Genomic DNA, 15,463 nt, shown 5'->3' on the forward strand with positions numbered 1-15,463 from the left:
GTGTGAAGACAGTTTCTGTGTTTAATGTCAAAAGTTGGTCAGTGGAGAACATTTCCAAGGGTCTCTAAGCCCACTCCTACATCAAAATGATTCTTTTTGAATGCTTTTTTCTAATGTAGCAAGTAAAACGTTTTGATCTGAAAATTACTTTTCTTTTGCACTTGATTGCTTTTTGCTCTGGAATTTTTAAATGTTTGCTTAGATGTGATATAAGCTGTTTTTTTCGGAAAATCTTTTCCGTAACTCTATCAATATGTGGCACCAATGTTTTGTTTTGAGAGGAACAAAAATCTTTTTCCTTTGGGCCTTTTTTGTATTTAAAAAAAAACAGTTTACACATCATCTCAAAATGTATTCCTTCCAATGGAGAGCTTTGCAGCCGATTCATAGCAGTAAGCAAGAAATGCAGCACTAAGAGATTGCTGTAGCCCTAGTCAATGAACACCATGGGAACTCTGATCTTCTGGGATATGGATTCAGTCTTAATGGGGTTCGTATATAGCAGTATAATGATGCAACCCTGGCTTTGTATCACAGGGTAAATATGGGAATGAGCTTTTCTCTTCGTGTGAAGGGTGTAAAGTAGGAGAAAGCACCTTGGAAAACCCATCCTAAATATGTGAAAATATTTTATCTAGTTCAGAGGTCATTCACAGCAATATTCATGGAGAATGTGGCTTAGTTCTCATTGAGAACCTCAAGTGGACTGTACTACCTCTGACTGTAATCAAGAATTCACAAGACTGAAAAGTTTCACCATGCAAAACAAAACCATTTCCATAGAAAGCGAGAAGAAACACCCCAGTTTAGCTGTGCCATCATGCGCATTGTTATCCAGTCTAAGCTAACCGAACCAGATGGACTAAGACAGCAGTAAGTCAGGATAGGAGTTGCAATATAGGCCTCTCCTTGTTTTCTCTGTGGGGAGATTTGTTTTGAAATGCAGAGGAACTTGCAACCGTATGCAAGTTTCAAAGTAGCTGCAGATTAAAGTAGTTCAGTCCAGGCACAGTAAGAACCACCACAGTGAGAACTAGGTCTTTGTGTCTCTTAGCAAAACTATCTTAAATCTGTGGAAATAACGGTATCTGGAACTGAGGTTTTCACTTTTTAAATAAAAGCCTGACAATGAAATTAAGTGAATTTTCCAATCCTCACTCTGATTTTATTAATGCTGCAAGCAAATAAAAGCTACCCTCTGCCTCTTGAAAAAAAAAGGCCCATGATAAATTTGTCATGGCTGTCAACACACCATGAATTCAGTGGCTTTGCTTCACCCTTTGTACATCAGAAGAAAATGTGAGTGGGACTATAGGTCCCATTCACTCCTCTGCCTTCACTAATGGAGTAGGAAAACAACATCTCCCTACTTCATTTGATCACTTCTCTTATGAGGAGCAGTGTAGGGAGCACAGCACACAGGAGTGGACTCTTTCCCAAAGTCCAATGCTGGGGTAAAGTATTGTCCCCATAGATTGGAACTGACAATCTCTTGACATAAAAGTCATCCATTTCAGAATATGAATTTCTCACCAAATGTCTTAATCTTTTCCCCAGGCGTTCTCTTTTTGAACAACTTAAGCATAAGGACTGGCAGCGTAAGTTTAAAACAAAACAAATAGATCAAATTCACATGAATAGATTTGTGGCAAGAACTACGAATGTTTCTAGTAAGCTTTCTCAACTTTTTGAAAAGCCTAGTTTGTAGACATGTTTCTGATTCGTACTGCTCAGAAAAAAAGTGACTTAATTATGAAAAAAAAATGTATTTATTTTGTGTAAAGTTGTTTTAAATGTTAATTTATGATATATTAAACTGACAAGTAATATCCTTCTGGTTAATACTTTTGGAATTAAGCTGGTCTTAATTGTCTTAACGTAAAGATTGGGGAAGATCCGCAAGATGGGATGAAGTAAATTTATCAAATGTGATCCCCTGTCATCCCCAGTTTCGGATTCTGCAGAATTCTTCCTTAGGCTTCATATGGATTAGATCCCCGTGTTCTGCCATATTGTGCCCACCCAGATACTGAGACTTGGCCATACTGTTCCAGTTCCCTAGCTAAGACTCGCAGCAGAAAACTGAAAAGTGGAGCTATCCCATTAAAGCAGATGCGGGTGGTAAAATCCCATTCTTGATCCTTGGCCTGGTTTACTTTAAAGACAGGCTGGGGTCTGGCATAAGGGATGGAAAGAGAGAACTCTTTTGCTGCTAGCTTATTTTCACTTTTAAATATTTCACTCGGCAGTGACGACTGCCTGGTTGTTCCTGGAGGCCACAGGCCTGATTCCAAAGCTCTGTTCCCAGATGTGTAGGCTTTGCTGACTCATGGTGGAGAGTTCATTCTTCATGTATTCAGAAGTACTCTCAGATCTCTTGCATCTGCTCAAATAAAGCTGTGACTTTGAACCTGATTCTTTTTGGGGGGATGGTACTTCTTCAAACTGAGCTCTACAGATAGATCTTCCATACCTTTCCAAAATACTTGCAGTGTCTTTTGACAGGTTTTCAAAGGTATTTTACCAGAATGTTAAGATTCCTTTATTTACTCACCAGGTGCTGCGTGAGGGTTAGTCAGCTGTTTTGCAACAGCTTGCATAAATACACTAAAATCCACATTCCTGTAGAGAACAGTTATATAATAGTTGTTGCAGATAACTGATGAAGGGTGGAGTTAAGTTGCTGGAGCTTTCATTTATCTTCAGAATGGCTTGCAAAGAAATGAAGTTGCTTTGGATTGTTAGGGGAACAGAGAAACTTATTAGCCAGAGTTTGAGGCATAACCAAATGGTTCCCACACAAACCACAGGGTTATTTCTACTAGGAAAACCACTAAGAACATTACTATAGAGTTGTGCAAGTTGGGGAACTATGAAAAACTGGGGAATGGATAGAAGCAATTGAGAAATCTCTCACTCAATAGCATGAGGTTGAGCCCTGGAGCACTGAACTGTGTAGTTTTTTGCCTTTATCTTGACTAGAACTACGGCGGGGTGGCCAACCTATGGTGCTTCATAGACTACAATTCCCATCAGCCCCTGCCAGCATGGCCAATTGGCAGAGGATGATGGGAATTGTAGTTCATGAACATCTGGAGCACTATAGGTTGGCCACCCCTAAACTAGGGCAGCCTGGGTCCAGTCACCATTTGCCGCAAAGCTCAGTGGATGGCTGTGGGCCAGTCAGTGTCACTTTACCTCACAGGGTTGTCGTGAAGTTACACTGCCCAGAATTTCTTGGAGGAAGACCAGAATAAAATGTAATACTGCTATCCCTTCCACATCATGATTTCCCCCATGGTGTTTTTGATATATCGTGGGTCAGCTTAAGAAATTTAATGGGATTGTTTTTTGGAATTTTGCAAAAGCTGCAAATGACACACAAAGACCAGCAGGAGGACGAAAAAGGTTTAGAAACTCAGAGATGCATAAAATACATGCATAATACTATATAATATCAACATATTTTATCTTTTAGTACCACCAATATACACATTTATCTAAAAAGTTAAAAAATTTTAAAAATCGGACTTATTCTTTGGTATGGAGGGCCACAAATGTCACATTGGATTTTTAGATGGCACGAGTGAGTGTGTGTGTCCCTAACCCCAGTGATGTGGAAGGAATGACTGTACAGTACCCATGTTGCACTAATGAAAGGCTAAGCAAAAATCAAGTACAAGCTTTTTACCCTAGTGCTGAAAAACAACGTCACTGAACACCTGGAATTTTAGTACTATGTAGAGGGGTAAAAGAACAAAAGCCAGGAGATGCATTATTTATTTTGTGCCATCAAACCCTATTTTGACTCTCTTCTCCCTGCACCATTCTAAAATAAGTAGGTGGGGCTCTGGTTCCTTCACAGATGAAAGAATCCTTGTGAAGGAATGATGAATTAAGGATTGGATTTTCCTGAGCTTAATCTTTCCCCAACCTCTTTAGCTGCAATGTAAGGTTACAGCATAGGGAACTAGGAGATGTGTGTATATTCCAAATTCTAATTGGGACTGAGGTCATTTATAGCTCCTCTCCCTCAAATGTTTTCAGCTGACTCAATATTTCATGGCTTTTGAAGAACAATGAACTGGCTGTTTTTACTGTGCCTTCTGTCATTTTTTTTATATCCTTGTTGCAAACATTTGCAAAAAAATTTCTACATGCTGGGCAAGTTATTGAAGTATTCGTAGCAAACTTATTTGTCTTGAAGCTACTGCAGTGCCTGAATGGCTTGGGTGTTAATTGTCTGAATTTCCAGATCTATGAAAGCTTTTTGGTCATGGAGAAAACCAAAATGTAGAAATAAGTACATGATCGAATTTGTTTGCTGCTCCAGAAGTATTCAGAATAAAATGCTGAGAAGACAACGCAAAGCTTATTGGGAACATGTCTTAAAAGGAAAGCAGATACAAGAGAAATAAATGTTTTGTTGCATATTCAGTTAGTCTTCCTTTGCTAGTTCCATCTCAGGGTGTCAGACTTCCCCTGGTCCAGTCAAAATGTCTGAGCAACAGAATCCCCTCCATCCTAGTAATAGGTACACAGAGCTAGTGTTCATTGTTGCAGTAGTCTGGCCTCTGGGGCAAGTCCAGTTCCCTTTGCCCAGCGAGAGGACCAGCTAATAGCCTTTGTTATTAATCTCACAATCCCCTTAGCTGCAAAGGGATATGATTTTTGAGATAATATAGCACTGGTAAAAGTAACAGCAGCTTCTCTTCTCAAGTATCAGTTCTGCATCAGAAGTCAGATATATATGTTTCTGTACCATCAGTCTTGTTTTATATAATGTAAGTTGGGCTACCGACCTGTGGACTTCACTTCAACCTTGTTAGAGTCATCCCCTTAATGTATGGAGTCGGAAATGAGCAGAGGCTTCCTAAGAACAAAAATTTATTTTGCTGTTGATGGAAGAATCAAAAGTGAGAAACTCTGTAATTAACACTTAACTTGAACACCTTTGGAGGAACGTAGGAGTATTGTGTTTAGCGTTTAGAGCAAGAAAAGAGGCACTATAGTCTAGAAAGATAAACGGAAAATAAAACAATCCAGTACAACTCTATTGTCCTTGCTTTGAAACACAGTCATCCAAATTTTTGCAAGGATTACAAGTAACGTTTAAAGGAAGAAGAATGCCGCAATGCTGAAGATTTCATTAGCCTAGAATTTTCAGAGGTAGGTCATCACACTTCAGCCAACAAAATCTGTCAATAAGGTGCAGTGTTACCAACAAGCAAAAGAATCCATTACGCATTTCTCACATTAAGAATGGGCCAATCAGCAGTTACCATTAGAAAAGCGGTTTCTAAGCAATGGAAATTATATCAGGAATGTCACTGTATCACTGCTGTATGTGAGGAAACTGAGGAGAGAAAGGGAAAGGACCCGTTAGAACCACAAAGCTTATTGCTATACCAATCTTGCAACATTCCATAGTAACTGACTGCCACTGCTCCCACAGTAAAGATTCCCTAGACTTCCTTGCTGTCTTGGGGATGTAGGAGAGACTATATTCATTTGCCATCTGAGCAACCTCTCAACACTGAAATGGGGTTTTAGGGTACACATGTAACACCCATCTGGCCTGCTGTGCTGAAGTCTGAAAGGCTGCATTTCCCAGTGCAGGCCAAGGTCCAATGATGGAGAACAAGAAAAGCTTGTCTGAATTATTCTTTTCAATAAAGAATCAGATTTAAAGAATTGAAATTGATGCAATCTGGACACCACTACCTTAGACTTAAATCATATATAAAAGCAGAGGCGACCCAGATGATTCAGTCACCAGCAAAGCAGCTTCAACAACTTGGCAAATTTTTTCAGATGACCAACTAAAACTCAGCAAGAAAGAGGTTCTTCCATTCAACCTGAACTGTCCCGCCTGAAAGTTCTGAGCTGACTTTTTTTCTACTTTCCCCACCCGCTGCAGAGTTTACCATCTGTGCTAGAAGATTTGAACCAGTTGAATGCATACTTAGCCTGTGTGAGTCAGAAAATTCTGGTTCAAGGGCTTAACTCTCAACTGGAGCCAACACAGGCCTTGTTGAACTCCCAAGGGGTAATTGCTCCTGTGGCACCACTAGCCTTATGTATTTATTTCTTGCAGTTTCCTCAAGGCTCAACTTATTGGCTTCCTTGAGGTTTTTCTCAGACGTTGCATATTTCAAGATTCTGAGAAGCAACATCCAACCACTGACAGCAAAAGCGGAAGGAGACCCCTCTTAGCATTCTGCTTTTAGCATGCCACCTTTGGAAGGTGCAGCTGCTGTGTGAAGTGGGCTGACTGACTGCTTTATGGCTGCCCATGCCCTGTGAACATTTATGGACATTACTTTTGCAAATATAGTTGTGCATATATAATATTCGGCTGCACGCATCTACTGATTATAAACTCGTATAAATCAGTGGCAAGTATGTTCAAAGTAAATGAAGCTATCAGTCTCCGCTTAGTTTACATGGCGGTCTATAATAGAAAAACTTAAAACGGGTCTGGTTGACTATACTAATTACATACTTGGATGTAAATTGCTATATAAAACAGCAGGTTTAAAAATTAAAAACCTCATACTCGTTTTGTACATTATGAATAAATCATACCATCCCTTCTCCAAAATATTTACAGCAATCTGTACTCTGCTTAAATCATACAGATTTCAAAAGGAACACCTTCCAGCCAGACAGTTCATTTAAGCATTATTTATGTAGGGAGAATAAGGAACTGCTGTTGGTCAAAAATTATCATTGTGAAGATGTGATAATTGTGGTTCAGGATGTTTCAGCAAAGATCTTCCTTCCATACAGAAAAATTGGTGTGTGTGTGTCTTAGAATGTGCTTGTTACTTGAATGCCATCCAGCTTCATAGTGACCTCTTAATGGGACTTATGCAGAAGCCCTTTGTCAAGTACCAGTGAAAAATTGGAAATTGCTGAGCACTGCGATTTGGGTAAATGTACTTCCTCACCACAGCATTGGATATTTTTGGTTCCAATTTGGAAATTCCAATTTGGAAATTCCAATTTGGACCATGCAGCTTGGATTTAAGCAGCTCGGTATTGCCTGGCAAGTTCCTTGGGAACGTAGATTGAAATGTGTTTAATTACAGCCAAATCAACATATGTACTTTCCATTTCTAAAACACAGTTAATGTTCAAATCAGTAAAATACAACCGGAATGTGAGAAAAGGTCCTTTAAAAATCCAAAAATTCCCCATATTTTTCTTTCAGGCATTCACTAATCTTTCTTGCGTTGTTCAGGATCTTTTGTTTCTTCTTCATCAGAATAGACAGTCGGCTCTTCACCATCCTTCAACAGCTTGCCCACATAGTGATATTTAACTGAACGTGACAAAAAAAGAAAGGAAAAAGAAGGTATAATTTTTCCTAAATACCAGGTTTTCAAAAGATTTTGTTTCACTCTCATCAAAGGAAATCAGAATGACTTCTATTTAGTTTTGCAACAAAATATGGACTTCCTGTATTGTCAAATAAAAATGCAAGTAGTGATTCTTATGCAAAGAATTGTGTAGATCTTTGTGAGACTCACAGAGAAGAACTAATAAGTGGAGCCCATTAGTACTATTGTTTCATTAGAGAAGTACAAATATTTTAAATAAATTTCCAACATTCCTATTTATTACCATTGAGAGCGGCATAATTAAACTTGGCATACAAGATATGCATAATATACATGAATGAAGGCAGGTTCAAGTCCTAGCATGTAATGATGATATGGAAGTGATTTTGTAGATGCGAAAGAAACCATGGGCAGCACAAGTGTAAGAATGCTTACATGTGAATTGCTGTTCCCAGTCACTCAAGGTCTCTCTCTGTGAAGCATCCAGATCAGAAAGGTCATCATATTCATCCTTCAGTGCTTCTTTATCCAGGCAGAAAGTAGCAAGGCCTCGGGATGCATCCCTTCCCGCAAAAATGCCGTAAGGACCATCTTAAGAGAAGAATATTAGCGATTAGTACAGTATCTTCCGAACTTTTAAGCTTGATAAGATTAAGAGCACATGCCGTACTAAATCCCTGCTCTCCCGTTCTAGGGTAAGAAGACCATTAATTTGGCTTCGCTGCTTTCAAAACAGGCTGTTGAGTAATTTTATGCAGGTGGTTTTCTTTGAAGCATTGCACATCCTGTGCCTTGCATACACACCTCTGCCAAATGCTGCCGTACTTGGGTTTCTATCCGTGGCATCTTAGCACAAGTTGACTTGTTTAAGGAAGAGAGAGGGAAGAAGGCGTAGTCATAGGAGGTGCGAAAGGAAAGGAAAAAGGGACTCCCTCTTCCCCAGACGTGGGCAAGAAACTATATTGGCAGAAATATCAGATCTATTCCAAACTTTTACACTAGTTGGTAAAAACATTTGAGTGCTAGGGACAGCCACTGCAATTGGTGATGTGTTCAAAGTCCACAAACAACAACGCTATATTATTTAGACTAATAATATTTATGCGGAAGCATTGGAATGCACTCCTTACGAAGCAGAGGGGGGAAAACCATGAGAAGCTTAAGGTCATATGGGAGAAGCTTCAACATAAGCTCTTCCCATATAATCTTAGGTATCTCATGTTACCTCAGCACATGGGAAAGAAAGAGTGGTATTCCTAGAACTCCCACACCACCAAACCCAGTCCATGAGAATCACAGCACCTCAGTAAGAGACTCTATCCTTTGCAGAGCTCAACAGCCAACATGGAGGAAAGGGTTTCAAAATGCATGCTGGCAGTTGAAGTTCTTCGAGCAGCCTCATACATTCTCATATGACCAGTTCCGGTGCAGGTATTATGAAAGTCCTGATTTAGGGATTGGGAGCAGGCCATGGGATCAGACACCACCAAGTCTTCTGGCTTGGTTCTACACATGAAGCCCCTCCACGTGATTTGATGTTAAATGACTTTTGCTAGCAGTGATGAAGAGTGCTCCTGAACTCAAACACGAAACTATGGTTTAAACCAGAGTCCTGAAAAGAGATTAGGACCACCCTTTACCATGGTCTAGTGATGTTCAAGTGTACTTTGGCATTTTATCTAACAATCAGCATACAAGTAGCAAAGGAAAGAAGTGGATTATTCCTAAACCATGCTTAGCATTTCATGTGTAGCAGCCTTCAGGAAAAAAAAGACATTCTGGTCATCTTTCCTATGAAGTCCTGTCAGGAAAAATCCCTGAAATTTGTTTTTGGTAAGGCACCTATCTCTTTCCTACTACTGGGTTTCTCTTAGGACTTTAGACAGTAAAATAATAAAGTAAATCATTAACTCTGTTTAGCTTGTCACTCTCTGCTTCCCGCAGGCTGCTGGGACAAAGGAATTTTAAACATCTTTAAATTTCCATAGCAATCTAACTTTCTTTGCCAACAAGAAGCCTGATCCCCACTTGAGAGCATCTTTCAATATACTGATCTTTAATCATGAAGACTGGAACCTTTTTTACAATTAGTTTAGATTCCAACTTCAGACTGCGTTGGTGTCACATTCTTGCAAGACTCACAAGATCATGAGTTTAAATCTGAATTACTAATGTTTTTTTTCCAAATACTGGAATATGTGTTATGTAGCAAAGACAAGAGAGGGCCAGGGGCTGTATCAGGAAGCTAAACAAGTGGTATGCAAGACAACACAGGAACAGGCAGCAAGGCAAAGAGTATTCTTTCTCAGAACAAGCATGTGGCACATGAAGAACTGCTACACTTGACAGACACAGGATTTCAGGGGCTCAAAGAAAAGAGGAAAAGGTGAAGCCAGCTATGACTGGGGTGCTGTGTGGTTTCCGGGCTGTATGGCATATCCTTCAGAGGATCCTTCAGAGCAGGGGTCTTCAAACTATGGCCCTCCAGATGTTCATGGACTACAATTCCCATCAGCCCCTGCCAGCATGGCCAAGTGGCAGGGCTCATGGGAATTGTAGTTTATGAACATCTGGAGGGCCATAGTTTGAAGACCCCTGCTTCAGAGGATCATCTGAAGATGCCAGCCACAGATGCAGGCAAAACGTCAGGAGAGAATGCTGATAGAACACGGCCATACAGCCTGGAAACCACACAGCACCCCAGTGATTCCGACTGTGAAAGCCTTCGACAATACATCCAGCTATGACTCCTTGCTGTACATTATCATGGAATAGTGTCAGATCTGCGCACATGAGCTCATTACATGACCATGACCATCACACTATAAATCAGATTAGATGACCATCACACTCTAAATCAGAGGTGTCCAGCTCTGGCACTTCAGATGTTCATGGATTACAATTCCCACCAGCCAATTAACCATGCCAGCAGGGGCTGATGGGGATTGTAGTCCATGAACATCTGAAGCGCCAGAGTAGGACACCCCTGCTCTAAATTAATCTACCTTCAGGCTTGCTGCAAAGGAAAAATGGGTGAAAACCCGAAGGATATTATCTTAAGTACCAAACCACACATGTGCACATGTAGTTACATAAACATGCATGGCACACCAGTGTGGCCACTTCACTCATACACAACATCATAATGAACGGACAATCTGAAAGATTAGGGGCAGAAGGCATCCCCTGCTCCTACTTCTTTCATACAAACTTGATTTCAGATGTCTCTTTCTAAGCGACACGCATATCTGGAATCGTGGGTATGGACCAGACAAGTGGCAGGGGAAAAAATCAGGCACCCTTCTTTCTTTTCCCTATCCTGCTTCTCTGTTAATCTGGACATAATCTCTTCTACAAATTGCATATAATGGGTCATTTGGCTTGAAGCTCCTGCAGGAAGATCGAGACTCAAATCTAGAGAGTTACAGACAACAAGAAAGGTGGGCAAAAGAAACTGTTTGCTTAAGCAGCTGTGTGTACACGCAAGTCTCTCTGTTGTGGTCTTTGACCTTGCCAAAATATTATGGGGAAAGAAAACCTCCTTAGGCTTTGTGAATAAACGTATGGGTCTTGTGTAACCGTGCAACATCTCTACTCCCACACAGATTGCATACAAAGCAAAGCAATCCTTTGCAGTCTAGCTAGGAGGAGAGGCTTGGCCACAGAGTAAGCAGAACTGGGCCATCCACTCCCTCTTTCAATGCCTGGGGTAATAATCCCCTTTACAAACAAGATGGGCTGGTTAGGCAGGGAAGCAAGGTAAAAGGGGGATGGGAGGTGTCTCACTATGCCTGCTCCATCTCCCCTTTCCTCTATGCTAATCATAAGATTCATGTGACACTTTTTAATCCTCCTCAACATGTTTAGAGCACTGCCTGTCTTGCATCCTTTCTGCTTCTCTTTCATGCACAGAAGCAACTTCAAGTAGGAAAGAGGTCCTCTCTCTACTGCTCTTAGAGCCCACTGTGATCATTCAGACAACCATGAGTATTCCAGAAAAGCATGGTTGTGTGAATCAGCTGTCACGCAGCAGATGCAGCTTGCTTTATTGGGTAGAACAAGGTAGGCTCGATTTCACCCCATAGCTTTGATCTTAGTAACTTACAGCTGAACTTAAAAAAGGAGAGGAATGACCTGTGAGCTAGCAAATTCAAATCTCATCTTAGCCACAAACTCAATCAGGTGACATCACTTTCTCTTCCCTGCCTCGCCTCTTAACATGGGAAGACTGGCATATCTTGTTGTGCGGGCGAGTTAATGCCTCTCAAACATCCTCACACTAAATGTGTAATATAGAATCTATTATGATCTCAATTGCGTAATTTAAAATTTCCCATAAGAAATGGTTGCCACCATAATTCGGGTATGTATCCTTTCTGTTTTCCAGTGTCACAGTGCTAAAAGACAAATGCTTGAGACTCACTTCTAGTCTTGGCTCCACTCCTCTTGAAGTTAAGACAGGGACCAGAGCAAATGTCAAAATATTTACATGTGTAGACTACTGAAAATTCTGATTGCAGCCTTCTCAGGGCAGCGATCTTTGTCATTTGCTTACTGGTTACTCTTTAACACAACTAAACACCCATCCCGCTTTGATTTATGCCATCAGGACGGCTGAAGAAGTAAGGAAAGAGTTAGCTGTCTGGATTCTGTGCTATTATAGGGTGTTTCTGCACTAGGGTGTTTCTGCACTAGGGCCCTTTTAGCACGGGCCAGTCAGTGCTATTCTACAATCAGCTAACCATGTGTTCACGCTATCTGGAACAATTTGCCATGTATTTCTGAAATGCCTGTCCACTCTACAAAGCTGTGATGAACGGGGAGTAGAAAGGGCAGGGCAAACCACTCTGCACCCTAAGAAATTGCCAGCTAAACACCTGACTTACTTAATTTCAGTAGACTTAGACTGGAATAATGCTGTACAGAGCTCCCCTCTGACTGGTCAGCTTAGAATAATTCTTGCACAAGAATGCATTTAGACTAGAGTGACAACTACATAAGATTGCATTCAAACTGTTTAAACAGAGGATTACATTAAGATTAGAATAACACCACATGAGACTGCATTTAGATTGGAGTGATAACTCCACAGCATAACAAGAACATTTCAGAAGAAAATCATCTTATGTTTCATAGATTATAGCAAAGTATTTGACTTTGTGGATCATGAAAATAACTATTTTAAAAGAACAGTGCCACAACATCCAATTGTTTTGATGCACAACCTATACTCTGGACAAGAATGCATTTAGATTAGAGTAACAACTACATAAGATTGTATTCAATCTTATGTGAATAGAATCTGGAGAAAAAGAATGGTTTCCAATTGGCAAAGGTGTCTGACAAGAATGTATTTATCATAAGGAAACCTGGATTAAATTTAAACAAGGATAGGGTGAAAATTGGTGGAAGGAACATTAACAATTTGAGATATGCAGATGACATCACATTACTGGCATAAAATAGTGAAGTCTTGAAACAACTACTGATAAAGGTTGAAACAGAAAGTGCCAAAGCAGGATAGAAGTCAGACGTGAAGAAAACAAAAATACCGACTACTGAGGAATTATACAGTTTTATAAGGCTGATGATGAAGAAACTGAAATTTTTAAGCGTTTTCTATTCATTGGCTCCAAAAGGGACACCAAGAAATCAGGAGAAGACTGAGACGGAGAAGGGCAGCCATGAAGGAGCTAGAAAAGATCCTTAAGTGTAAGGCTGTGTTGCTAGGAGCCAAGATCAAGATAATTCATACCATAGAACACTGGTGGCGAATCTATGGCACGGGTGCCAGAGGTGGCACTCAGAGCCCTCTCTGTGGGTACACACAAGCAGAGTTTGTCTCGTGGGGGGAAATCGCCCCCCCCCACACACACCTAGGCTGGCCTGGGCCGCTGGGCTCGATTATTAGCATTAAACCTAAGACCTAGTTTTGGGGAAGCAGTGTAGGTAACCCTGTTAAGCGCTGTTAAACCCCACTGATGTTCATGTGAAGAACTAAAGCGTGATCCTTTACCTGGGAGTAAGCTCAGTTGCTGCCAATGGGACTTGCTTCTGAGTAAACTCTCCTAGGGTCGTGATTCACCCGCTCGAAGAGTTGCACGGTTGCTTCAAAGCAAAGCCACCGACTACCACCAAGCTTACTCCTGAGTAACACACGCCTCAGCCAACTGTTTTTTCTGAACTAAAACCTCAGTATTCTGGTTAAATTGCTATGTTGGCACTTTGCGATAAATAAGTGGGTTTTGGGTTGCAATTTGGGCACTTGGTCTCGAAAAGGTTCGCCATCACTGCCATAGAATTTCCTTCCCATTACTATGTATAAAAGTTGGACGGTGAAGAAAGCTGACCTAAAAAGTGGATTCATTTGAAATGTGCTAGGAGGAGAGTGTTAGGATACTGTGGGCCACCAAAAAGACAAAGAAGCAAGTGCTAGATTAAATCATGCTGGAACTGTCCTTGGAAGCTAAAATGACTAGACTGAGGCTATAACGCTTTGGTCACATTACCAGACCAGAATCACTGGAGAAGGCACTAACGCTGGAAATAGCTGAAGGCAACAGAATAAGACTGAAGGTGAGATGGACTGACTCAATAATGAACCCACAACCTTCAGTTTACAAGACGTGAGCAAGGCTGTTACATCAGAAGGAAGTCAAGGGCACTAAACACATGCACAACTGTACAGAGTTGCATTTAGCCTGCTTACACTACCGCTGCAGTGGTTGTTTATGGGCACAATGGCCATTCTAGTCTTAATTAGCAATGGAGAGTGAATTTATTGGGGAAAAACTGAGCTATATTTTAATAACACTGCTCCACCCAGGAAAAAACAGTAGTTCAACTTTCGACTGCAAATGAACTCTTGTGGGTGAAACGGGGGCTCAAACGACAGCTCTGCCTTGCGCAAATCACCAGGTGCACGGGGCTGATTCTTCTTGCTGTTCAGAGGATTGTGGCTAAAGCTGATTCCACACATGCTAACTCGGCAGCAAGTCCCACTGCAATTAATTTGGGGCCACAAAGTTGGAGCTGCCAAGATCCCGCTACAAAACTCAGCTACCAAATCGCTCTCTACCCTTAGGCAAGCCACAAATTGCAACACTTACTATACAGGGAGTACTGGATTCGTTCACACGCTTTACCAGCTACTCCTTCCCCCCGCCTGGCCTTCTTTTGTTCTGGCCTGAAAACTCCAAGGCGCGCGCACAAACATCCCCCCCCCCCCGCAAACTGCCATGCGCGCCAATGGCGCAGTATTAATAGCAACGATGCAAGCTCTTGCAAAGCTTTATAGGAGTGGAAAGAATTCTTCTGTCACACAACGCCCGGGATCTTGCACCCCTTAAAGTCACCAGCCCCGACGATCCCATCGCCCTCCTCCTTGCAGCCCACCCACTCCAAGGGATGCGGGCGGCCGCTTCTCACCCGGCCCGTAGAACTTCCTGCCGCGGCTCACGTCGAAGACTTTCCCGTTGATGCCCATCAGGATGCGCGGGTTCTGGACACCGTCGTAGGGGCGCAGCTCGGCCAGCGTGAAGTCGCGGCGCTTGAGCTTGGGCAGCGGAGGGGGCTCTTCCTCGCCGTCGGGCTGGGCCCGGGGCCGGTCGCCGCGGATGATCTGGTAGAGCAGGAAGAGGCAGAGGCCCAGCAAGCTGAGGTTGAGCGGGGAGCTGACGAGCTCCATCAGCAGCCCCGGGCTGCTGCCCTCGGCCGTCTCGCCCGCCACGTCTTCGTGCGCCATGATGGGTCTCTGCGAGAAATCCCAGTCCGCGCTCGGTGCAAAAGTCCGGGCCCAGCAACCCTGTGAAGGAGGGCGGGGAAGCTATGCTGGGCGGGGACTGGGAGGGGGCGGCGCCAGAGGTGATCTCTGGCAGCGCGGGGAACCTGCTCTCTCGCGGTGGGGCGGGTCTGGTTGTGTGGTTGGGGTCAATCAATCAGGCTTAATAAATAGTTAAAAAAGCACAGCAGGAGAAAGACTGATAAGATCATCCATACACAAAGCAGTGAAAAATTGCTGCTGGTTTTGGATAATTTCCAAAAGGAAATCTGCCACTGTCACACAAAAGGAAAGATCTGGATTGTCCAGCCAGTAAAGTAATCGTGTTGGTGGGATC

The 15,463-nt window shown here is 42.1% G+C and overlaps 1 protein-coding gene across 1 annotated transcript; it reads right to left on the bottom strand.

Annotated features, from left to right (window-relative positions):
- Nucleotides 1–4,874: 4,874 nt before the first annotated feature.
- On the bottom strand, nt 4,875–15,175 carry PGRMC1 (progesterone receptor membrane component 1). Its single transcript, XM_048514549.1, has 3 exons — nt 14,775–15,175; nt 7,782–7,937; nt 4,875–7,327 (listed from the first exon to the last, which is right to left on the bottom strand). The coding sequence occupies exons 1-3, from the start codon at nt 15,088–15,090 to the stop codon at nt 7,224–7,226; spliced, it is 576 nt and encodes a 191-aa protein (XP_048370506.1). The 5' UTR covers nt 15,091–15,175; the 3' UTR covers nt 4,875–7,223.
- Nucleotides 15,176–15,463: the final 288 nt, after the last annotated feature.

This window comes from Sphaerodactylus townsendi, linkage group LG13, assembly GCF_021028975.2.
Source record: "Sphaerodactylus townsendi isolate TG3544 linkage group LG13, MPM_Stown_v2.3, whole genome shotgun sequence".
NCBI lineage: Eukaryota > Metazoa > Chordata > Lepidosauria > Squamata > Sphaerodactylidae > Sphaerodactylus > Sphaerodactylus townsendi.